The following is a 25,962-nucleotide window of genomic DNA, read 5'->3' on the forward strand; positions in this document are numbered from 1 at the left end:
GATGATCTTGTTATTACACGCACATTTTGAGCCATTCAACAACCACACCAGCCAAGTGCCAGCTCAATGAGCATCGGAGGTAAATAAACAAATGTTATTGTCGAAAAATAAAAGTACGTATATGTATATATATATATGTATATGTATATCTGACATATTATATTTATGTATATATATATATATGCAGATTCTTTTGGCTCCCAGAGACTGTGAACGATGTTGAAGAATGCCAGGCAACGACGAAGAAGAAGAATCGACTCTCCAGTAGCACTTGAATATTTTGAATATATGTATAATATTGTAATAACTCAAGTGTCTACACAACAGAAGCGCCTCTCAGCGCGTCGCGTCGCCAGCAACTTTAGCACTTAAGTTGAAGTCTGAAGCGCGTAAAGACGAAACAGTCCGTCAGTATTTCAGTTTCAGACAGCCTCTGGTTCGGTTTGGGCCATATTTGCTTATGATAATTTGAGAGCAAACAGCGATCGACAGTGGAGCACACACAGAGGCACACAATGGCTATGAGGAAAGGTAAATCTTGTCTCGCCATAGGTCGTGAATGTGCAGAAAAACAATACAAAAAAGCGAAACACACGATTAAACACCTCTCAATTATATACACATATGTAAATACCAATACACTTATATATATATATATATATGTATTTATATATATATACCTGTGGGGTCTCTCGAACTGCGAGTGTGTGTTTCGGGTGTGCGGGCCTACGTGAACCATTGAAAGCTGCTAAGTGGGCTGCTGTGGGCCATTGTAGTAGTAGTAGTAGTCGCCTAGACACACGGACCCACATGATTATGATGCCTTTGGCCACTAAGCTTTTATTTCTTAGCTGTCCCTCCAATCGCTACTGGCGGCTCTGATTTTGCTGCTCTTCACAAGCGGGCTACACCCTGTAAGCAATGTGTGAAATGTGTAGCTATAACTTGTCTTAATGTTGTATAGATTTAATATAGGCAAAGATACAGGTTTTACCTCTGCGCAAGTTTAAAATGAACTTTAAACAATTACGTTTTAGATCATTTTTGCTGAAGCATATCAGAATTACTCATATTTTCATTACGTCTGTATTTGTCTTAAGAATGCGATTGATCAAAGAATACTGGCTTCAAAGCAAACAACTCGACATCAGACAGGACTAAGATCAGGGCAGGTAATTCGCCAATATATGATATTAAAATCTTACAATAGGGTATCACTCAATCGGGCAGTGGCAATCGATAATTGATATTTTTGTTATTTGTTGACTTGTTGCCTTGCTGCCTTGTTGTTGATTGAGTCACTTAATTTGCATACAAAAGTAGATTTACATGCCAGCCAGACAGTCGAGCGTCAACAAACAAGTAGTCGCCGGCCGTGTCAGCAGTTTGGGCCAACTTCGCAGCGTCCTCATCGTGTTGATGCTGCAACAATAATGAAGCGTCGTCGAGTGCAGAGCTGTTAATAGTCGTCTATGGAGGCGCTAGGGGCTTGTTCAAATAACAAAAATTCAATGTATGTGAGCAGCTAAAACTTTAAATCAATAAATTTTGCAGCGGTTCGCTTAATGATCTGCGATGTAGAAAAAAATGGGCATAAATACTAAATGGCTTGCAGTCAGTATTTTCCATGGAAAATTACATTGGCTTATGCTAATTTTAATTTGAATAGCCGTGCGAGAATAAATGCTAGGGCATCCAAATCGAAGGCTTACTTACCAAGGTTACATAATAACTAAGAATTCTCATAAATACGCAATGTTTTCTAACCTAATCTAAGCATATCTAAGTTCTTATATATTATAATGTAAATATTGTTTAATAACAACGTTTATGGAAACAAAGTATTATCGAAAGATAAGTTCTTGTTCTTTAGGGATGCCTCATAACATTCCACAGCCAACATCCATGTAAAAACCAATTTGTTTTGGTCATTGATTAAAAAAAAGGAATTTATTTTGGTAGAAAATCCTCTGCCACGTTTATCAATGCTAAAACCGGCCATGTTTTGGTATTGAATTTTACCTTACCTTTTCCCTGTGAAATTATCAAGTCAAGTATCATGTCAAGCATGCCTTAAAGATAAATTCCATATGTAGGAATAGCAGTTAATGTGCTCCTGGCTGAGTCAACTGTTTGGAATGTGGCAAAGATAGGAAAAATGCTACCTGTTGGACCAGCGATACCACCCCCGAAAAAAGCGGAAGTAAACCGAAGAGCATTAGTCAAACAGCAGGCAGATCATTTTGAGCAACACCAATTAGCTTAGTGCTGACAAATTGCACAGCTATTGGCGTGGCTTGGACACAGGTAGCTAGACAGATAGAGGGAACCGAACCTTTTGGCTAATTGTCATTGCCATTGCCATTGCATATGCATTTGTGTGTATGGAAAGAGGAACCGGAAGCGTGCGCGACCAAATGTGAAAACGCGAGGCATAAATTAACGCAGACCCATATCCACATCCACACACACACACACACACGCACACACATATTGTGTGCATGGATAGAGGGTGCAGACACGGCACGTAATTTGGGCGAATTGCCAATGCCAACAACCAACAACCAACGGAGAACCCACTGCTAATTGTAAATTAATTTCCATCGCTTATCGCCGCTGGCTGCCACAACACAAAACAAAGTGGATGTGTCAGCCAGCAAAGTGCTGTGTAAATTAGCTTGCAAAACTATTTGCTCGACAAACTCAAGAATTTCGCAGTAGTGCAAGAGGCAAGCCGCAGATAAGCAGCCAAAGCTAGCTGTTTACCAGCTATTTAACTACTTGAGCCAGCCTAACGGAAGTGATGATGTTTATCCAAAGATTGGAGCTGCAATATTTACCAAGTAGCTATACCCAAGACATTCTGGCTCTAGAAAGCGAAAGTTTTCCAGTAGCGCACATCGCACATCGCTGCGTATACTTAATGAGAAGTCAGAGTTCAATCTGACTTAATTGCTTTCCAATCGAGGGTATAATGGTTAAGCATATAGATTAAGAAACATAATAAAAGTAGTTTGCATACATACATTTTTCTTTACGATCTTATAATTATCAACTCAAAAAGGTCAACACGATATGCATAATAAAAAAATTGCCTAATCAAACAGAATTTTAAATGGTTGTATCTATGATAAAATGGAAGAGTCTGCTTAATTTATCGCTTTTTTCATTTTATATCTTTATTAACAGTATTCTTGTTTAGTTTACAGTTTGACATATATAATGCTTATTGTATTTAAACATAAAATTATCCATGATCCGGAATACTGAACGGTTTCGTTTACTGAATGACAATATTTTTAGTTATACGCTAATGATTTAATTGCTAATAGCTTTGTTTAACATTTAAGCTTACAATGAGGAATACATTATTCATTGCATTCCTACTTCGGTGTGTACATTATTCATGAATAGTTCAGAGTTCGATTCGAAGCACCCATTGGAATAATAACAAGTAACATGCTCATCTGAATAAGATGGAATCGAATGGTCAGAAAATTTGTAGACGACATGCCTTTCCGTAAGTTAACAAATGTTTTGTCAAGCTCGAAAAGGGCCGATCGAGAAGATAAAACATGCGAAAGAAGAAGATCAATTAGAAGAAGATGGTAAGAGTAATACTGTCATCAACCAGCTGCATCTGCAGTGTTTCGACTCCATATCGGGGATACATGTATATATGTATGTTGGCCGCCATATCAATGCCGCCGAATGACGCAGCGTCAAAACCAAAATCAAATAAATGAACAGCAAAACGGCAGCCACAACAACAACAACAACAAAAACTCCAACTAAAGACAAGAGGACCACCATGATGGCAAAGGCTACAAATGGGCAAAGTATAAATAAGTATAAAAAAAAGATGCCAAATGAAAAAACAAATCGAAAAAGAAAAAAAACTAAAAAACAATTTCGATCATGATGTATAATTAAAAGGCAACACCAACACACACACACACACAGATGGGGGAGCATGTGGTTGTCTGTTTCAGCTGGAACGGCTGCTGACTGTGCAACTTCGCACTTCAAAATTAAAACACAATTAGAAAGACGGAGAGGTAGCGACAGCGAGGGAGCGAGAGAGAACGACAGATCGAACAATAGAGAGCGAGAGAGCGTGCCAGCGATCGATATGTTGAGGGCGGAGCTAAACACTGTGTGAAAACGTATTTGCAGCTGGTGTCAATTTCAAAATGGAGGCGCCAACAAAGCGAGCGAGTGCTCCGTGACAGACAGAGATGGAGCTATAGCCAGCTAACGGCAAAGCGCTCTCACTCTGGCTGCACGTGCACAGCGAGTCGCCAGCCAATCAGAGTGCTGCTGCTAAGGGCAACCTGCAGAGGAGACAGACAAGAGGCGAAGATCTCAGCTGAGCAGCTGTGCAGCTGAGCAGTTGAGCAGCAGCTCAGAACTGATCGCAGGTAATGTCGATCAATGGCTCGAACTCGTCAAGCTCGTTTTTCGCTGAGCGACGGCAACGGCAACGGCGGCGGCGGCGGCGGCAGCCACATTTTGTGAAACTTGCTCAGTTGAAATGCGAACTTGGCGAGCGCAAGACGCGAGCGTCGGTAAAAAAAGAAAAGAAAACACTGAGATCACCGAACACCGATCACCGATCACCGGTCACCGATCACACAATACCCGATTCCAATTCTCCCAGCTGCTGCGATGTAGTTGTTGTCATAATCAAATTAACACCCACACGCCTTTGAGACATTTGCCATAACTACGCCACTTTGGTAGTTGTGATTTACATATTTTTTGACGCTAATTGCGAATTCAACTCGTGCCCGGGGCACACATGAAGACAACAGTACTGGGCACTCTTGTTGTCACCTTTCGCTTATATGTGTTTTGTTGTTGTTGTTGTTGCTGCTGCTGTTGCTACTGCTGCTATCTGTGATTGAATTGTGTGCCAAAAAAACAAAAAATAAGTTAAACAATTGTTAAAGTGTGAAATATTCATACATACTTATAATCACCATGATCACCATGAACGAGCTCGTCGATCTGCGCATGCAGCAGCATATCGCACACGAGATTTATCGCCAGCAGATAATGCAACGCATACCGGGTAAGTAATGCCACTCAGCCCTCTTCTCACTTCTTGCTGCACATATTACGCATACGTCACGCGGTCAATGCGATTGCGCCATTTTGTCATCGCCGTCGGCATTAATCGAAAAGCTGCAAAGCTGTAAAGCTGTTAAGGATCATTAGCGTTAATGGTCGCTACTTTTGTCTTTGCCACAATGTGCACTTTATTCGATTCGTAACCGGATATCAGCGGGCGATATTGTCGATCTTAACGTATATTTTATGACGATCGTCACATCAAGCTGAGTAATGTGAGAAAGCTCTTTGGCCGGCTTTGCATAAGCCAATTGCGGGAGATCACAGCAGGCGCTATCCGGGGTGGTAATTGATAACAAAATGCGCTTCAGCTGTTGAGCAGCCCATAACACAGCGGGATAATCACATATTTGCATCTACATATAATTAAAAGAAGAAGTTTTTTATCTTAAAATCAAAAATGATCGGCAAATAGTCGAATCATCGCTTCTGCTGCTTAAATACCTGCATTTTATGGCTCAGATGTGCTGCTTATCATAAACAATATTTTTATATTAACAATATTAATCGGCTATTAATATTCTAATGGTAGTTCAAGCATTTTAGCCAGCTATATATCGGCTCTTATATGCAACTTAAAATAACTTCTTTAAATTTATATTATATCTTTGAGGCTTAAGCATATATATTATATATATTATAAAACAGGGTTTTATCTGATATCCAGTTCGACTCATTTATAACTCATAATTTGCTATAAAATTAATTTTTATCTGCTTGCATATTTTAGAAAGGTTAAAATCTGATTTCAGAACTGTTGTCGCTTCTTAAAAATAATAACATTTTTAATATATATATATATATTTCATGTCAAAATGTATACAAATCACACTCATTATAGATCCATTTCCACCGATGCTGCCCATACCAATGCCCCGTCACGTGATAATGCCGCCACGTGTCTCATTGCCCGGCGTGGATTTGACGCTGCAGAACGACGAGCTCTGGAAGCAATTCCATCAGATTGGCACCGAAATGATCATCACAAAGAGCGGCAGGTAAGAACTGGATGACAAAATGCATAACTTTGAAACAATTTAATTGTGCGGAATGTATTTTTTTTTTTAGTCACTGTTTGTTCTGTAGATTGATTCCGCCATTAAAATAACATTCCTCTTTCAATATCCCTGTGATGGGAACTTTTCAAATGTAACTTAAAGGGAATTGGGTGCTAAGATCGCGCGCAGCGAGCAATGCATTAGCAGGAACATGAAAAGTAATACCCGAAAAAAATGCTGGGCAAAGAAAAAAGAACAAAATGCCAAATGGTGTTGGCACTTAAAGCGCCGCAGCATTGTGAAGAGTGGCCAGCGACGGCGTCAGGCCCTTCAAGCACTTAGGCTCAGCTTCATTCCTCAGTCTCTGTCGCAGTCACAGGCTCGTCTTCATCCTCATCGTCGGCGGCGTCGGCACTGTTAAATGCTCATTAGATGTAGGCGCCTGCGAAATTGTTTACAGCGGCGTCGCGACAACAATTTTCACAGGCAAACAATGCGACGGAAGGATGCAGGATGTGAAATATTGTGGACAGGTATAGGACTGGCTCTGGCTCTGGCCCTCGACAGGCAGCTAGCTAGTTAGCCAGAGTGATTGCAAAGTGCACAATCAAGGCACGGATCACATCGAATATCTCGCGCGAGGCGTAAAATGTACAAGTTCACTGGCACTTTGCACATTGCGTGCATTGCGGAAAAATGTACATGAAACATATCAAAGTACTGCAGCGCAATCGCCCAAAGATATCTTGTATCTTGTAGCTTGTATCTCAGTAGTAGTCGTTGTAGTAAACTACCTAAAAGTGTCCGGCACTTGCTCAAATGTGCGTAAAGTGGCGTCATCGTAATTTATTGAAGACCTAGTATGGACACAGAACACAGTGGGACGTCCTTTTGGTCGGCTTTTTTCACAGAGAGACAGAGAGCGAGAGAGATAGAGAGAGAGAGTAAGAGTAAAGATGCAACTTGGCTATGACCTGCCGCTGCTGCTGCTGATGTCGATACTGCTGTGGCATAAATCTTAGCGTCAAGGATACTTTGTCGTCATCTTTGTTGCTTTCGGCGTTTTTATTGTGGCGCCTGTCTGCAGACATGCCTCAAAAGATATACACACATTCGTATTCCTTTTCGTATTCGTATTCAATTTCTGTATCGGTATCTGCACGTTGCACGTTGCGCGTTGCGCGTTGACAATGACCACAGCTTGTCGACGACGTCAACAGATACGAGCAATTTCACACTTTTGCCGGCGAGAGATGCACATGTGCCGATAAGATCGGATAGAGAGAGAGAAGAACACAGAGCAGCAGCAAAAATATTAACATAAAGTTTTGGGGACCTCAAAAAACAGAAGAAGAAAAATAAAACCAAAAACTGTTTAGACTGGCAACTCTTTCTCCTTGCGACTCGTGTGTATGTTTTTTGTTGCATATATGGCATGAATTATTCATAGAGTCTGCGTATTAAATAGTTTTTATGCCCATCAAAAATGTTTTATGTGAAATGCAGCCAGACAATGACCGCGACTCTTGTGCGTGCAATCGATTTGAATTTTTAATGATTAGGCGCCACAGTGCCACCGTATGCTGTACGCGACTCTCCAATGCTCCAATGCTGTCCCAGAACGCCAAGTGGCGCTCATAAAATCTAATTAGTTGCTTGGCCCCACTCACTGTTCTCTCTATCTCTCTCTCTCTCTCTCTGCCTCTGTCTCTCTGAAACTCTATTAGAGATCGCATCGGGTTTTTGGGATCGCATGGGTGGCAAATGCACAGACGACCATTAAAGCCAGATGGAACAAAGCATATCACATATAATGCCATGCATTTTTCCCAAATGAAATGACTCTGTCACGAAGCTTTTAGTGCGCGGCTGAGAATTGTTGGGCCGATGTGGAAAGTAATGAACTGAAATACTGAATCTGTTCCGCAGCGTAATACAGGTGAATCATTTTAAAGCGTCAGTTGCTGACACTTTGAGGTCTATCTGAAGGAATCAAAGGGTTAAATGTGTAAGAATTTCAGAGAAAATCAAATAAATAGAAGCTGAAGTCTATTTTCTCAAGACTAAGACAATGCAGTCAGATGTTGGGTAACTTGAAATTGGATGTATCTATTTAGCTGGTATGTTGTTATTTTTGATGTAGTTTAGCAGGAGTAGATCTATAGCCCTTAGTTGAGACGTTGTTTGAATAATTATGAATCCATACAAATATTTTATATGTTACGAACTGATTGGTAAACCTCCGATCTGTTCAGAGTTCTGATAGATAGATCATTAGTTATTGTAAGGTTTTCGATTCGTTAAAAGACCTTACCCAAGCCAAAAGTTGAATAAATAAATATCGTAATCTGAATCTGAAAAGAAAAACATCTTCGAACTGCACCTGCCTGGATGCCAATACGAATGCTGTGAAATGCTCGAGATACTTTTTGTTTGGCTTCCATCGCCGATGCCCGGCACAGATCCTCACGATTTGTTAATTATGCGCAGACGCGCCAAAGATCGATATCTTAACAAATCGTTTGTCAAAAATGCAAGAGCAACTTTTCAAGAGCAACAAAAAAACAACAAAAAAAACCGAACACGACCCAAATAAAAGAAGGCAAATTGAAAATGAAATTCTAAACCGCACGAATGTCGAAATATTTGGCCATGCGTCGCTGTTAGCCCCTGTTGCGGTCTAATGGAATTCAAGAAACCAGAAAAGGAATTAAATTAAATGTAGGCAAACGCAACGCAGTCGAGTTAAATTAATTAATCATCGCGCACAGGCACAGCCAAAAACAACAGCAACAACAACAAAACATTAAAAACACAAAATCATTGCCAAAAAAAAAAAAATCCAAAAAACAAACAAAAAACAGAATAAGAGTCTCTAAGCAAGCAGAAGCAACTCGAAGCAGAGCGCAAACATTTTCAGGCTGGCGCCAAGAGCGCTGACCACCTGCTGTGCCACTCTCTGTGGCACAGGGTCGCCGTTCCTCCGATCTTCGATCCTTGTTAGCACAGCGCAAACGCAAACGCAAACGCGACCGCGTTTTCAAATTGTAGACAAGGCCTTGCCTTTATTTGTTTTTTTTTTTCCTGCAATCTTCCTTTTTAGTTTTTGGTGCATAGGTTTGCCTAGGCTAATTACATGGCCAGGCACACAATTAAATATTTGTAACGCCCACTATTATTTCCATTTCTCTGCTTTAGCTTGTTGACTTTATTTGAATTTGATCCATTTTCCATCTCTCTCTCTTTCTTTGTGTTGCAGACGCATGTTTCCCTCGATGCGCTTGAGCGTTTCAGGCCTGGAGGATGAGACGAACTATTGTGTCCTGCTGGAAATGGTGCCCATTGGCGACTGTCGCTACAAGTTCTCCGGCTCGCAGTGGGTGCCAGCTGGCGGTGCCGAGCCACAGAGTCCACAGCGCATGTATCTGCATCCGGATAGCCCGGCGACGGGCGCCCATTGGCAGGCCCAACCCATACTGTTCAACAAGGTGAAGCTGACGAACAATACGCTGGACAACAGCGGTCATGTAAGTAATTCGAGCGGTGATGTGCCCCGAACTTCAAAGCCAATGCGCTCAGTTGCCAATGAGAGATATTTCATGCTCCGCTTTCTGCTGCCCTCCTTTCCCCACCCCGCTCTGTTCGCAGATTGTTTTGGCCAGCATGCACAAGTATCAGCCACGTTTGCATGTCATACGCACCGCTGATCTGGCGCAGATACCTTGGGCGCCGCAGCAGGCTTTTGTTTTTGCCGAGACGGAATTTGTGGCAGTGACAGCGTACCAGGTAAGTTGCAAACACAACACAGAATACAGAGAGAAAGAGAGAGAGTGAGAGTGAGAGCGAGAGAGAGACCAGATTGTTGCCAATTCATTGAACAGGGCACACTAATTGGTTAATTTGGGCAACGATCGCTCACGCCGTGGGTAGCCTGACCAACGTCTCAAATTAGCATGCAACGCCCCTTGTCTACAAAAAGTCACTTGAGTAGTTTGTTGCTTGTTATTTTAGGAAGTTGTATAGCCACATCCTTGTTGTGCCCGCTTGCTGTGTTTTTGTCTATGTCTAGGGCCCATTGACAGCGCCGTCAGGTCGCCAGTAGACAGTCGTCGGTTGTCCGTCATTAATCTTTCGTGCGTGATCACATCCACAAAATCATCGTCACAAAGTTGTCAAGTCATGACGACTCCAAGGCTCAAGTGTGTGACTCTCTCTCTCTCTCTCTCTCTCTCTCTCTGTCTCTCTCTCTCTCTCTGTCTCTCTCTCTCTCTGTCTGTCTGTCTTTCTCTGGTGTCAAGTGGCGTTGTTACTTAACGCTTAGCTACTGACCAGCCAGCAATTGTCATATTTCATGCAATTTACAACAACTGGCTTATCCTTGTTCCACAGAATGATCGCATCACAAAACTGAAGATCGACAACAATCCGTTTGCGAAGGGCTTCCGCGAAACGGGACAATCGCGCTGCAAACGCAAAATGTCTTCATCGCCAACCGATGATGATGATCAAGATCAGACGCATTCGCATTCGCATTCACAATCCTCCGGTTCGCTTGACATGTCGCCAGGCAAATCTACAACGACAGCCGCCGCCGCAACAGCAGCAGCAGCAGCAGAAGCAACAACATCGAACAACAGCGAACAGGATGGGCCGCAAATTAAGCGCCTGAGATCAAATGGTTCCGCCTGTTCGTTATCGTCATCGCTGGACGAGGCTGTGCCTCTGCCTCTGCCACTGCCTCTGCCAGTGTCGGCGGCTGGCGCCAACTCGATTGGATTGCCTCCCGGCGCCAACAGCACGTTCATGCAGCATTTTCAGCAGAACATGCAGACACTGCTGCGACCCTCGCTGGTCGATCTCGCATGCACATACTTCGGCCGGCCACCACACGAGTACAATGCTGCCACAGCATCCACATCGCATTTGTATCCGCCAACGTCCATTTTGCATACGGCATTGCCCACACTTCCGGCACTCACCCTACCCCACAGCGTATCCGTTCAGCCAACGGATGAGACGACATCTGATGAACTGGAGCTAGATGTTGGCAGTGAGACTACAACAACAACAGCAACAACAACACATTCACCACTCGAACAGCAACAACCGCCCGAGGCACCCACCAAGCGTAAAGGTTTCAGCATATCTGCCATTTTGGGCGGTCGCAGCTAGTTGCAAAAGATACATTTAAGTTTCTCTAGTTGTAGTTATTGCCTTTGATATTATAATAGTGTACAAGTGTAAGCTGAATTTCGCCTGATTACTTCATAAGTTAATTTAAGATTCACATAATTAAAAACATCGCTATAAGAGATATGCATCAATTTTTGAATTATTTATTGTGGAACTGAAATTTTGATTGGCATAAAAGATAAACGCTTGTCTTTTTAATTTGGAGTTTGATTGTAGTTTTTTTGAAAACCCCTTGGCATTATTATTAGCTGCAGCAGCTCCTAAGAATTTGAGTATAGACATGCGCACATCGCCCATTACATTTATTTTTTTGGCTAATTGGCAGATCTTAAGGATACTTCAAAGCCAACACGCCCACATACTTTGCTGTAGGTAAATGAACATGTAGCAGCAGTCAGATTAGGGCATTTTTATCATTGGTCCAGCATCTAACTGCCAGCCAGCCAGCCAGCCACAGCCAGCAGATAGATACATAGAGGCAACACACAGCACAAATCACAACTTCCGCTAGACATTAATCCCAACCAATTTACAAGATAAACGCTAGAATTTCGACAACATCATCAGCCGCCGAAGACGACGCCGACGAGGCAGCAGCAGCAGCAGCATCCATCCATTAGTTGCACAGCGACTGCGACTGCGACTGGCCAGAACATAATTTGTTTGCAATTAAATAGCTCGACAAGGCATGAAATTCGGTTGCAGCCCAACGAAAGGCAAACAGTTGCAGCACTGTGGCACACAGCACACGGCAGAATACTCCGGAGACCCATAATGGCTAAAGATGTTTATGAAATGGGCAGAGACTGAGACGAACAGAACAGCAGCAGTCAAAAAAGAAAAAAACAACAACAGACACAATTTTAGTTATGTAAGCTGCTGCTGCTGCTGCCGCTTGCTAGTTGAGAATGTAGCCAATGATGAAGTTTACGATGACATGCGTCACCACCCACGTCTGAAGTCAAGAGACGACGACGACGACGTCGAGGGAGGCGTGTGCAGACGTAGTCTCTACCCAGCAAAAACAAAAATACAGAAAAAAGAAACAACAAACAACGAACAACAATTTCAATTTACCAACAAATCGATTTCTAAATTGTAGTCGCCAGGGAGCAGCAGCGGACTGCGGTTTTATAGCGCACAGAGATGGAGAACGGGTGACAGATGTCGTTCTCGATGTTTGAAGGCGCTGTGTTGACAGGCGCAAGGTTGTGAATTGTGTGCATTGAATGCCTCATTAAATGGCTACGGCTGCGCCTGGCAGATGTCGCAGGTTGCCCACAATGTGTGTGTGTGTGTGCGTAATTAATGCATTTGGCTGTTGCATTTTACGGCTGAGCATTGTTGCCCCATGAAATTAGATACACTTGCAACCAATTTTTGTTGTGTAAACACAAAATGGGGAGCAGCCCAGAACGAACGAGCGAATGAACAACAATGAAACCATTACGAGTTCCTTAATGAAAGTTAATTACTTGAAGCGGTGAGTAGCAACAAAAACAAGTGCTAATGAGTGAAAAGTGTTTTACGCGTGGCAGACACCATTTGCTCAAAATGGCTGACAATTCAAATTGTGCGCCATGTGTCAAATAGTAAGCAGTGTTGTAAGCGCGCCATGCAAAAAGTTTATAATGCAATTACCGAATACACAGAGAGAGAGAGAGAGAGCGATGCCAGTGTTGTCATTGTAAATTGTTGGGTCTTGTTTCAATGAAAGGATTAGAAAGAACAAGACAAGCGCACAATGCGCTGGTACTTGAGTTTATATTGTTGCAAATATACATATTTGGTAGCAAGGAGAATGCAACAAAGAACCGATATAAGGCTTCCACAGCGTCGTGTCGCCGGTGCCAAGCCATAAAAATGAAACTGATCATAATCTACATGCATATGTATAGACTTGGACCTCTCCCTTCCTCCTGATCAAGCATAGTCCTAAGCCGAGATTTTAAACTGGAGCGCAGCCAAACCCACCAAGCAGTTTATGCAAATGGGCTCACATGTGAGCCAGATCAGAGCAATGGCCCGAGTCGGGTCGGGGCTGGGACAATTAACAAAGCGTGTAATTTTTCAAACGTAGCGTGTGAACAATGGCACAAACAATTACAGGATAATGAAAATCCACCCACACATGCAGGCCAACAGAAAGCGGCCCATGCTTGACCCATGCGTACAGCAAATCCCTGAGAACAGCTAAAGCGAACAACGACAACAACGTTCAACAATGCGGTCAAGTGCGCGTCCTGCGCTCGTTTTTGTTCGCTTTTGTTTACAAGCCTATTGAGTGCAAACTGCAGCATTATTTAAGTTCTCCTGCATAATTTGCATATTACTCTTTTGTCCCTGCTCTTTTACCTGCACAGAACTAACCACAAAGAGCAACAACAATAAGGGTGCACCAAATTGGTTTATCGGAAATGTAAGTAGATCGCTCGATTGACATTTTGGATATCGGTAATGCACATCAAGTGCAGCAATTCGCATAATTTCGTTGCCCCCCACTACTTTTTATTCGATCTGTCCTCTGGTGTTTATCGATAGTTCGTGGCTGTCAACCATCTCTACAATCAGCGCTTCATATTTCTTGTCCCCCAAAATGAGTCTTAATTACATAGCTGAGCAAGCGGATCCTACTGAAATTGACGATGATAACGAATCTTTTTACTCGTTCGCGCAGAGCTATTGCGATCCTTCAGATTTGGAAGATCTTTCCGACATTGAAAATATCACCGTAACCGACACACCTAAATTTGAGTTTGAGAAAGACGCTGCAATGGTAACTAATAAATATTTCAATGAAAATCTAAGACATGTAATTTATACACCACACAGAAAACAGTTCCTCGAAAAATGTCCCACACTTCTCAGACAATAGAGATTAGCAGCCCTCATGTGCTAACTCTGGATCAATATCAATTGCAAAAGTCGCCGCCTACCCGCAAATCATTCGAAAAATGCCATCATCTGGTGTATCAGTCGGCTGCAAGTTCTCCAATGCCTGCTGTGGAATTATTCAACATGGATGCACCGTCAACTGGGAAGTTAACACCGAAAGATCTGCTCGAAACAAGTCACAATACGGCTGCCTTGCAAAAGGCTGCCTTTACCAAGATTTGGATTGGATGTCAGCAGAATTGTCTACAAAGCAATCGTTCAGTCAAACGCGAATTTGCAGACGCTTTAGATGATTATTTCAAAGATGATAACATCGAACAATTCGAGAATCTGTCGCTGCAGGAGCAGCACAAGGGAAACGCTAATAGGCAGCTATTTGTGGCGACAACCAATGTAAAATCATACAGTATACAATGCCCAAAACTTGTATTAATCATTTACTCTTTACAGTCAGGAGCCGACTCAGCTAATTTCCAGACCGTTCCCGAATCGGAGCCGTATGTGTCGCCCTTTGACGACATGCCAGTGGCGCCCAAAGAGAAAGTGTTGCCTGGCCTTAAGCCATACATTGTTGTGCCCGCCGGCTTCGATTTGACAAACTTGGTGGAGTACAAGAATCCCAATCACTGGCATCGTCGCCGCACCACCCTTAACGATCATTTCAAGTAGTTACTTCGAAATGATCAAATTGCAAGCAGGAAATTGCATATTTGGTTGCAAGTCGCGTTTTAAGTTTATTTACATATATATATATATATATATATATATATACATAGATATTTATTAGCCTTTAAGCTGATCTTGCGCTCAAATGCTTGAATACATTTCTTATCTCGGACAATTCCCAAACAATTAAAGCCGTTGTCAGACGGACGCCGAAGACATAATATCGCCAGCGTAGCCAAAAACGAACACCATGCTGCGATTTAGAGATGGGCGCGTGTCGCGCGTGTATTTTGTAAAACATGAAAACAAATCTTAATTTGAATACTCTTTAACCCAAAAATGGAAATAGCGTTTTGATATTAACATTAAGAAAAGCATTTAATTTTATTTATGAATAAAGAAAGGGAGCATAACAGCTTGCTTCAAGTATTTTATTGTGTTTTAATTTGGTGTTTCGTGCCCTGCACGACTGCCACGGCGCCCATCTCTACTCGCAAATGATTTCATTGTGAAGCCTGATAAAATTGTCGCCAGCGAATATGTTCCATGACTTTGATTTTGGCCGCCATAACATTAATTTCCAATGAAATTACACATACAAACGAAGGAGAGCGCCGCAGCAACAACTAAACTAACAGCAACAACAACAACACACAAACAATAAGAGCAAGAGCTGCATATGGGCCTGAGACCAAATCCAAAACCAAAAAAAAGTTCGCTTATCTATGCTGAAAGATCGCGGAGCTCATTTGACTTTGACATGCGAACGTTTTTGAACCTGAGCCTAGCGCGGCTCTCGGCCTGCTTCTGCTCCTAAATGAGAATTCAATAAATTTTAGCAACTAAAAAATAAAAAACAGAAGAACAACAACAACACAATGGCCACTTTGGCGTCGTTAGTCTTTTTGGCGACGTTTAACATGAATATGCAGTGTGGCTAATGTGGAGCCCATAAACACTTCCAGCGGCAACATGAATGGCACTGCAGCCATGCAACAGATGTCCCAAAAACGAAAAAAAAAATATTAAAAAAATAAAGAAAACAGGTTGCTGCTACGTGTGCGGTGGATAAATGCCGAACGCTGTAATAGTTCGAGTTGAAGTTGGAGCAGAAAGTTGGGGAAACAGCCGCTTAACAATTGTTTCTTAACGCGATTTGAAATGAAATGCCACCGTCGAAGATTTGCAATTTGGGCACTTGGCTGCCAAACATTCAAAGATGCCGCCTCATTTCCGTTGGCCAGTTGGCGCATAAAACAAGCGCCACAAGTGGTGGTGGCATCATGTGTATGTGTGTGTATGTGTGTGTCTGTGTGTGAGGTATCCGGGCTGAGTCGGGGCAATTTTTGCATGTAAATGGCAAACAACTACAACGTGAAAACATCAATTACATTTGCTCTCTCTCCAACCATGGTTGGCGCATGGCTGGCCAGGATTACCTGGCGATCGTCGCGCTCAATCAGCGCATTGGCGCTGGCGCCAGCATTTAAGATGCGGTGCTCTCTGATCTGCTGATAAGCTTATGTTGTCGTCGTCGTTGTTGTTGTTGCTGCTGCTGCTGCTGCTGTTGTTGCATGGAGGAGAGCGAACACAGTTCGCTGGGCTGGCTGGCTCTCTGTGGATGTGGATGTGGATGAGGGTGAGCTTGAGAAGCTGGAACTGGTTTTTATGGGCCAACATGTGAGATAGATATGAGACGCAATTATGTATACAAATAATGTGAGCAAAATGAAAGAACAGCAACGAATTTCAGAAACCAAATAAAGCCACACAAAATAAGTTATAATTTATATGCAAGGTCGGGCGAGATTGTGGACTGACAGAAATTTGTCTCAAAAATGAATTAAATACAGTGAAACCCAAATAAAGAGAACTGTTCTTTAATTTTAGTTACATCCATTGGCCTGCAAATTTATTAATTGTATTAAATTCCATTTACCATTCAGTTTCGCTGCCACATTGAAAGACAACACTTTTTTTTTCGAAATTCTTATATAAAAAACTCTTTATTTGCTGGCATTGAAATGCCAGTGACAATAAATCCATTACGAAATCAGTTAAACAATTAAAATTGTATAATAAATACATAAGATAAATACTGATGGTAAATACCTGGAAATCTTAGTTAACTGCAAAATATCACAATTTAAACTTACTCTTACGACGCAAAGGCAACTAAACGCTAATTAAATGTATAAGGCACTTAAGGAGCAACAACTGAAATGGGAGCAATAACAACAGCAACAACAACAGCATCAGCAACAGCAACTGCGGCAGCAACAGAGGCAACTAAACTGAGACGGTCGCTCCTAATATGTCTAAGATACTGAAACTGCTCCGTTTAGGCTTTGACGCAACATCAATAGTGGCAGCATCAACCATTGAATCAGCAACTGCGGCAGCAGCATTGTTGTGGGTTATCGACTCGGATTCCAACTCGAACTCAGCTGTGCCAGTCGCTGTGCCCACCACATCCACAAAGGCATCGGCATCGGTATCTGGCTCGGCGGAAGACTCACAGCTACTTGAGGAGGAGGCCGAGCAGGAGGAGGAGGAGGCGCACGACGAATCGGGCGATGGCGGCGAACAGGGCCAACTTGGATAGCAGGCAATGTGTCTGGTCGATAATGAGCGCGGTGGCGGTGGTGCTGGCAAATAGAAATTGGCCTCTAGTGTATCCAGCAGATAATGCCGTGCCACTAGCATTCCAGAATGTGCCTGTTGCCGCAACGCAGGCTCTTCTGTGTGACGCAGTCGTTTAACCGACGGCGAAATGGCGATCTCCACATCGTTAGCTTCCGCTCCCACTTCCACTCTGACTTCCGCTCCTGCTGCTGCAGATGGTGGGGAATCGTCCAATTTGCGCTTGCTGCGTGATTGGCCCGACTCACGAAAGCCCTTCGCAAAGGGATTGTGATCGATCTTCAGCTTGGTAATGCGATCATTCTGCAAAAGCGCATACTTTTAGTAATTGATCAATTGATGAAGTAATCTAGTGAAATGCATACCTGGTAGGCGGTCACAGCGATAAACTCAGTTTCGGGAAACACATATGCCTGCTGTGGGGCCCAGGCTATCTGGGTAAGATCAGCGGTGCGGATGATATGCAAACGTGGCTGATATTTATGCATGCTGGCCAAGACAATCTGTTGTAAGTGAGCCAAAACACATCATTAGTAATTATAGAGCATTCCTTAAGAGTCGATTACACTTACATGTCCATTGTTGTCCATTGTGTTATTCGTAAGCTTCACCTTGCTGAAGAGCAGCGCCTGGGATTGCCAATGTTTGCCCGTTGCCGGGCTATCCGGATGCAGATACATGCGTTGGGGACTCTGTGGCTCGGCACCACCAGCTGGCACCCATTGTGAGCCGGAGAACTTGTAGCGACAATCGCCAATGGGCACCATTTCGAGCAGGACACAATAGTTGGCCTCCTCCTCCAATCCGGTGAACGAGACACGCATCGAGGGAAACATGCGTCTACATAAACCATAATAATAAAATGAAGCAATCGTAATGGTGGTAAGTGACTTATGTGATCTCATTCTTTAGCTTATCTTTGTCGAGCTCTGCATGCCATCGTTATGTGAACGAGATAAGCTGGTGTAAAGATAGACTAAACAAATGATATGCGGACCCACATACCTGCCACTCTTTGTGATGATCATTTCGGTGCCAATGTGATGGAATTGTTGCCACAGTTCATTGTTTTCCAGCTTGGCCTCCACGCCCGGCAACGATGGCTGCGGCGGCGGCGGTGGTGGTGGTGTGTGTGCCACAAAATGTGACGCAAAATGGGGCAATAAGCCGCATAGTGGATCTGAAAGAAATTCTCGATGTTAAACCCGTCGGCAAAAGCATAGATAAAAATGTATTTATTCAGTTTACCTGGAAGACGCTGCATCATTTGCTGGCGATAAAAATCATTGGTGATCTGCTGCTGCATGCGCAGTTCCTCAATGTTCAGCAGTGCCAACATATTTAACTCAAATTATTAAACACTTAACTAAATGAGTTCGATTCGATTTTTTTTTGTATTTTTTTTTTTTAAATCACCCAATCTCGTTATTTATAATATATGCTTTTTCGCGCTGCCGCAAACGAAGAACTGCTCGCTTCGCTGTTCAGATTGAAACTGTTGCGCTCTGAAAATTCGTGTGCACTAATTTAATTCCAGCAGAATCCGGTCGGATCAGTTTTTAGGCTCTCAGGTAGAGGCAGCTCAGCGACCAGTTTCTCAGTCTCTCAGTCTAATCTACTTCCAGTTTGCGCTCTCTCCCAACTGCAGCGTTGGCATTGGTCGCTGCTCGTAGTGTGTCTCTTGCCGTCTCGCTCTAGCCAATGAGTGCGCCATTTTGAGGCAGTTATTCGTTGCGGGGGCTTAGTAATGGGCGCCCATATTCATATTGATAGCATTAATTACATTGGGGCCATCTCTTTGAACCCGAATACATTACGGTATTTAGATGGAATGCATATGGAAATGTTTGTTTGTTTTTCTTCTTCGATTTGGCCCAATTCATAATAGCCTATTCGCTTAAAAGACTTTTTAGAGGCTTTATTGAAATTTATACATGATTATGATAAGTATTTTATCGAATTAGATAGACAATGCCAAAAAGGGGCTGAGATTCGAATTGGTTTTGAGTGTTAAGAAATACAAATTATTATACTAATATCTACAAATAATAATAAATATAGTATTATTATTTTAGATACCATGGTTAGTAGAGATAAATTCCTTTGTTTTTTGTTCTCAAACCTTTTAAGTTTTCGAATAAAAATAGCTTGCCAAGCATTGTTTCAATTGTGTATTGCGTGTGTTAAGAAATGCAAATTATTAAACTGATATCTACAAATAATAATAAATATGGTTAGTAGAAAGTAATTCTTTTGTTTTTTGTTCCAAAACGTTTCAAGTTTTCCAATAAAAATCCATTACCAAGCATTCTTTCAATTGTGTATTTAGAATGCCACTTTCACTTAGTAAAATCCCACATCCTTGATATCCCATCTAGAGAGTTCTCATATACAATCGACTGATCATCTCACATGTGGTTGAAGAGGATAAAACAGCTTATCTAAAATCAGCATACAAGCTGCCGTTAAAAAAAGAAATCCAAAAAACTAGACCGCTACCGTGGAACTCTGTGGAACCAAGCAGTGAGAGAGAGAGAGATCCGCCGGGCGATAAGTTACCGTAATCGAATGTTAAATGGTACTTGTATCTAAATGGGCGCAACAATTTGTTGTGGCACATCAAGCTGGCGCCAGGTGACTGCCGCAACGGCCACTTGACTGCCAGTTGCAGCCACTTGTTGCCGTTGCTATTGTTGTTGCCACTTATCCTGGGACCGGTAGAAGATGACAAAAATGACGACGACGGCGTCACTGTCGGCAAAAACTCACAGGCAAGTCATAAAAACGATCACACTTTGTCCCAAGGATGCTGGTGCTGCTGCTGTTACTGCTGCTGCTCCTGAGAACAATGGGCAGACACACAAGATGTGTATTTTATGACCCAACCGATGAGCGACAACCAACAAAAATCGATCGCCGACCGCCGACTGTTTACGTGTCTATGAAGTACTATATATTTTGGAAATTATTGTTATGATTATTGTATGTTTGTGGGTCTGCTCGACAATTTGTGGCCATTGTCGGCGAGGATACAGAAACCGCAAGCGGCGACAGTATTCGGAGCATAAAATACAAAAAAACAAACCGGAATCATTGCGGAAAAGTAATTCACTTGCAACATAAAAATGTCAAAAGCAGTTTCAGAAATGGCAGCGTGATCGATAAGGAATAACCAAAATCCTTTCTTATCTAACTTAATCCGCATGGAGTCATTAGTCGGATTGAATTTCCGGTAATTCGACTAGCTTTGCATAAATTCTGCGCAACATTTCCGCCTTTTCCAGAAACCTAAATGCATTTCCTATCTATAACTATGACTATGACTATGACTCAGGCGTAATTACGGTCCCATCTTCCAGACGGATTTGTGTCATTAGCGCACATCGCAAACGACTTTGGCTTCTGCCACGTCCGTCAGTTTTCATTCAATGCATTGCCTGCTCCCGGAAAAACCCGGGGAAATTTGAGCAGCCATTCACTAATTGCTGCCATTTGGCTTGTAATTGTGTGTTTGTTATCTTTGGCAATGCGCTTAGGCTACTTTCCTACAGAGTCGACACACATTGTATCCATTTACATAGCGAGAGAATGTGATTCGATTTTCATTTTGCACATGAATCAGACATTTAGATTTATTGTTTCTGTTTCTTTTGGTTTCTTTTTTTTCTGTTTTTGTTTTTTGTGTTTTACATGTAACTTATGCAATATGTGGATTATATATTCATCACACGCAAGCCACGTACAATTAATTGTGTTTAATCTTATAATAATTTCAAATTAACTATGGGATCCGTTTTATACGTTTTCAATTCAGCTTCATAATTCGTTTGTTATTTGTGTATTTGTCGTTTAGTTTAGTTTATTATTATAATTCGTTTATCACAGCTATACGTTTATACATTATACATATATAGATATATATTTGCAATAATTAATTGTTCTTTGTATTTGTTTATAGTTTTTTTAAAATGTGTTCCACAAAATACCTACACACACACATGCACTTACAATTGCCAGAAACTTACAAGTACAAAAAATTCAACATGCAAATGTTGATAAAAATATAAAAAGTAGTTGGGGTGGTGTTGATAAGAATGGTGATCTTATATGATATATATATGTACAACAGCATTTCAGCAAGATCTGCGGACCGAGAGAAATAAGAATCGAAAATAGAGGTAACAACACCAAAAGCTCAATACGTATTGATTGATATGTAGCACAGCTCCTACAGCTACTGCTCCACTTTTAGGATAGCTCAAAGCCAGTATTGCTACTAACGGCATAGCGCAGTTTGTCCCTCAGCGTTGATTTCTTCTGATAGTTGGGCAACTTAAGCAGGTTAAAGCAGGTCGAGGAGGTTGGCAGCCGATTGAGTGGATCCTTCTTGCGTATGGTGAAGAAACCGCGTATCACACTGCCAATGGTATCGCCAGTGTCTTCATCGTCGCCCACCTCCACACAGCGTATGGAAAAGGGTGGCTCAAGATGCGCAAAGCCCAAGAGTGGCGGTTTGGAGCAGCTGGTAACAAACTACAAGAAGCAATCTTTAAAACAAGACGATCAACATCAAATTCAATTTGCATTTGCTCACCTTAAGGAACAGTTTGCGCTCCTCCTCGGTGAAATCCTTGGCCAGTATGTCCCACAGCCAGCCGACAACGCGATGTGAGTCATGGAATCCCCCATAATACTGTGTATGCTTGCGCAAATCTCTCATATCCAATGGCACCGTATCACCCGATATCAGACGCTGCAGTTCCGGTGGAGAGAACAGCGACAACCACTCGGGATTGACAATGCTGCGAAAGCCACGATTGAACGCCTGCGTCTGTTCGCGTATCTGTGTGTTCATATGAAAGTAGGCCATGTAGTGGATGTAGACCAGCTTGTTGTGATCGTTCACCACACGCGCCTTGCCGCCTGGATGCAGTTCGTGGGTAATAATCTTGCCCATAACATCCTGATCCACAGAGAAAGTTAAATTCAAATCGGCCACATCCTGTTTGTAGTGCTTGATGAAGGTCAGACTGCGATAGAGCTCGTTGTCCAGCGAGGGCAGCTCATCCATGCAGGAGTAGAGCGCCTGTTGCGTTTGACCCAACAGCTGGGAAAGAAAGAACGAGGCAAAGGGCACATCCACCACAATGCCCTCGTAGACAGCCTTGCCAAGCATGCGGCCCACAAATTCAAATAGTTGCAGATGATTGTCCTGAACGTACGAAATGGGTGAGGGATACAGTCGTTGATCCGAGGTCGTTTTGAACAGATTCAGCGATGGATCGAACACCTTCTTGATGGTCTCCTCGAGAAACTCTTTAAACACGCCATCCTGATCAATACCCGCCTCGTGCAGTCCCTGCTGATTGATGAAGCGCACACGTATAACACCCTTTAGGGCATGTGTCGGCTGTGCGGCCAACTGGCGATAGCCATCCTCAACGATACGCTCTCGGTGGATGACAATCAACGCTGAACGAGGCGAGGCACACGCACTCTCCGTCAGACCCATCACAGCCTTCTCATTCTGGACGAATTTTCGGAACAGCTTGACGCGATCGTCGTGCGGTATTATATGCGGCATCTTGGCCAGGAGCAGCATTGCATTCCTCTTGGCCTTTTCCAGGTCGTTGATGAATGTCGATGGCTTCACCTCCGGTATAAGCCAATGATTGGGTGGTGTAAAGGGACGACGACAGTCACGACGATATAAACAAAGTAATAGCGTGTGCAGTGAAACAAAAACAGGATTCTGCACAATGTTCTTGGCACCTATAAAAACAGAGCATTGAAAGTTATTTGACAAAAACAAGTTGAAGCCAAATTTGGGAAACATACCCAAAATGTTGTCGTTGATTAGCTTGTACAACATATTATTGAGAAAATATGTGAGCATAACATAATCGTTAAGGCGAAAAGGATTCTGTTCCGTATACATTTCGTACTCATCCAGAATGCTGCAATTGAAATGACAATTAAAATGTGTAATAAAATAGTTTGGCTTAATTTGCACTCACGTCACATAGTGCGTCATGCAGTCACAGAAGAGCATTAGCATCGCTGCTTGTGGCTTCTGCGACAACGTTTCGCATCGGAGCAGATCCAGATATTCCTTCATGCCACAGTTGGGTCCCAGCGAAGTCAGCAGCAGCCAAATGTCATAGAGTACATTGTCATTGTAGCAAATGCCGGTTAGAATGTCCAGTTTCATTTGCGACAATGTGCTCAGAGCCGCATAATACATGCCACAAATACGTGAGACCTGCACAACATTGCTGTTGTCCAGTCTGCGCCATTGCATCTTTGTTTGTTTACCGGCAGCGCTGGCCAGCAAGCCACTGCCACGTGTGGAGCTGCGCTCCAGCGCACGTCGCAGCAAATTGCTTGTCGAAGGCTGTTGTGGCGACTGAAACTCAATCCGCTCGTAGTTCGCGTTGATCTCCTTGAGCAGATCGCCGAGCAGCAGCTTAATGCAACGATTATCCCACAACATGTGAAACTGTTTCTTAATTAGCGCCACGTGTTGGTTCTGTGCCGGCTCCGCACAAGGTGTGTGCCAGCCAAGAAGCTCGTGCCACTGGGTGAAGACGCCTGTGGTGGTCACCGTGTTGGGTATTAATTCCAGCAGCGATGTAGTCGATTCCTGCAAGGTTCGTAAATAAGTTAAGAAGAAACCATTTGATTTGTACTCACGGTTAGCAACGGGTAGGCCAAAAGCTTCGCTTCGGCCAAATTGTCAATGTTGAACATGTTCACAATGTTGCCGAGATATGCCAGAGTCTTTGTGCCCGACATGCTCGCCGCAAACTCCTCGAACCACTGGTAATCCTCCGATATGCTCAACGCACGCTTCAGCAGCCACATCGAACTAAACTGTTCGATGCACTGCGGCACACTCTGATGCAAATGATAGATGAGTGCCGGCACCGAGAGTATTTCGCTCAGAAATTGCGATAGCAAATTGCGACTGTAATCGCCGTCGATCAACGGACGCAGGCAGAGTGTGATTATGGCAACGAGCGTCACGGGCTTCACCGACAATTCCTCACGAGCGGTGCCTCGGAGCAGAATGAGCTGTGATTGCGAAAAACCAATAAGTATGAAAGAAAATTAATAATTATGTTGTTTACATACGCGCATTGTTTTGTAGAAACCATGTTGCACCAAATGTCCCTGAATATTGCAGCAGATCTTCTGCATAGCCGGTTGCAGTCGCTCAAATTGTGGATTACGCAATATGGACCAAGATTTCGGGGCAGTGAACACAATGAGCGTGTGCAGAAAGAGCGCTAGCGAAATGCTATCAGCATGATTCTCCGGCTTGAGATCCGGCAACAGCAGCAGACAATTAATTAACAATTGCTTAATATGCCCAATCCACGGCAAACTGCGCTCCTTGTGCAGACAGAGCGCCGCATAAGACTGCTTGGGGTTGTCCACTTCCATAGCGCGGTTGACGTAGCGACAAATGTGCTCCAGGCGATCTCGATTGCGACCATCCTTTTTGTCCAATTTGATTTGTGTCAGGTAGCGACGCAGCACAGGATAAACCAGAACAGCGGCCAGCAGATCTGACTCCTTTCCGCCCTGTTCGACTTCGAAAAGTGCATCAAAGTCTTGGCTATGGTCGTGTGAAGATACAGTAAGTATATATTTAAACATGATATCTAGTTAATTGTCTTACATGATTCGTCTCTGATACTTGGAGCGCGCTGCATATCCCTTGAGAGTCGCCTGCAGCAGTATGGCAGCCTCTTCGCGTCGCTTCTCAAGTGCGCGCTCTTCGCGGGCTGCCTTCGTATGCTCCAAAAAGTTGGTTTTGTGTGATTCCGTTTGTGCGAACATTTTCTACACAAATACGTTATGGGTGTTTTTGTTGTTCTTTGCTTTTTGGGGGGGAGCTGCAGCAAGTCTGATGTTGGATTCGTTTGTGTAGTTATTGTGTTTGCGATGGGCTATATTGTTGCATGCGCGCATTAATTAACAATTCGCACTGTGCTGTAAGCTCTTTAGTTGGATGTGCATGGTAAGTGCAGATTGCAGTAGCACTCAGTTTTCCAATAACAATATTTTTTCATTTTCCTAAGCCCCTAACTCGTATATTGTACGTGAACAAGTTCGATTGAACAATTGAGCATTTGGTTTTAACAGTGTGGCAGCGCCATTGCCAAAAATATCGATGAGGTAAGTATCGTCAGAAGAGTTCACTTGGAATTCGAAACTAGTTCGCTTTGAGAAACCTAAAGATGTTATCTATTTCTAATGTTAAAAAATTAAATGCCATTAACTTAGGCATTTCACTATTATTACACATTAAGTGAAAGCCAGTTAACCTGCGAAGTTTATGATAATAGATAGAATATCGAGTTGGTAGCTTGGCACCGAACTACTCAGTTCAAGTGAACCAGCTCGTTCCGAACCGATTCAACTTTAT

General features: G+C 42.9%; 4 protein-coding genes across 4 annotated transcripts; 2 read left to right on the plus strand and 2 right to left on the minus strand.

The window, feature by feature from the left end:
* The first annotated feature begins 4,983 nt into the window (after nucleotides 1-4,983).
* On the plus strand, nucleotides 4,984-11,395 carry LOC6557848 (T-box transcription factor TBX6). Its single transcript, XM_001984533.2, has 5 exons — nucleotides 4,984-5,074; nucleotides 5,975-6,131; nucleotides 9,391-9,658; nucleotides 9,780-9,917; nucleotides 10,521-11,395. The coding sequence occupies exons 1-5, from the start codon at nucleotides 4,984-4,986 to the stop codon at nucleotides 11,301-11,303; spliced, it is 1,437 nt and encodes a 478-aa protein (XP_001984569.1). The 3' UTR covers nucleotides 11,304-11,395.
* Nucleotides 11,396-13,878: 2,483 nt separating this feature from the next.
* On the plus strand, nucleotides 13,879-14,958 carry LOC6557647. Its single transcript, XM_032738869.2, has 3 exons — nucleotides 13,879-14,100; nucleotides 14,157-14,612; nucleotides 14,670-14,958. The coding sequence occupies exons 1-3, from the start codon at nucleotides 13,921-13,923 to the stop codon at nucleotides 14,886-14,888; spliced, it is 855 nt and encodes a 284-aa protein (XP_032594760.1). The 5' UTR covers nucleotides 13,879-13,920; the 3' UTR covers nucleotides 14,889-14,958.
* A 2,180-nt stretch (nucleotides 14,959-17,138) lies between these two features.
* On the minus strand, nucleotides 17,139-18,885 carry LOC6557963 (T-box transcription factor TBX6). Its single transcript, XM_001984531.2, has 5 exons — nucleotides 18,777-18,885; nucleotides 18,534-18,708; nucleotides 18,101-18,368; nucleotides 17,894-18,031; nucleotides 17,139-17,831 (listed from the first exon to the last, which is right to left on the minus strand). The coding sequence occupies exons 1-5, from the start codon at nucleotides 18,865-18,867 to the stop codon at nucleotides 17,175-17,177; spliced, it is 1,329 nt and encodes a 442-aa protein (XP_001984567.1). The 5' UTR covers nucleotides 18,868-18,885; the 3' UTR covers nucleotides 17,139-17,174.
* Nucleotides 18,886-21,122: 2,237 nt separating this feature from the next.
* Nucleotides 21,123-25,651, minus strand: LOC6557968 (ubiquitin-protein ligase E3B). Its single transcript, XM_001984530.3, has 7 exons — nucleotides 25,213-25,651; nucleotides 24,663-25,149; nucleotides 24,222-24,602; nucleotides 23,546-24,171; nucleotides 23,367-23,485; nucleotides 22,123-23,300; nucleotides 21,123-22,061 (listed from the first exon to the last, which is right to left on the minus strand). Exons 1-7 carry the CDS (start codon nucleotides 25,371-25,373, stop codon nucleotides 21,777-21,779), a joined length of 3,237 nt encoding a protein of 1,078 aa, XP_001984566.1. The 5' UTR covers nucleotides 25,374-25,651; the 3' UTR covers nucleotides 21,123-21,776.
* Nucleotides 25,652-25,962: the final 311 nt, after the last annotated feature.

The sequence above is a fragment of the Drosophila grimshawi genome, unplaced genomic scaffold (assembly GCF_018153295.1).
Source record: "Drosophila grimshawi isolate 15287-2541.00 unplaced genomic scaffold, ASM1815329v1 contig_44, whole genome shotgun sequence".
Lineage (NCBI taxonomy): Eukaryota > Metazoa > Arthropoda > Insecta > Diptera > Drosophilidae > Drosophila > Drosophila grimshawi.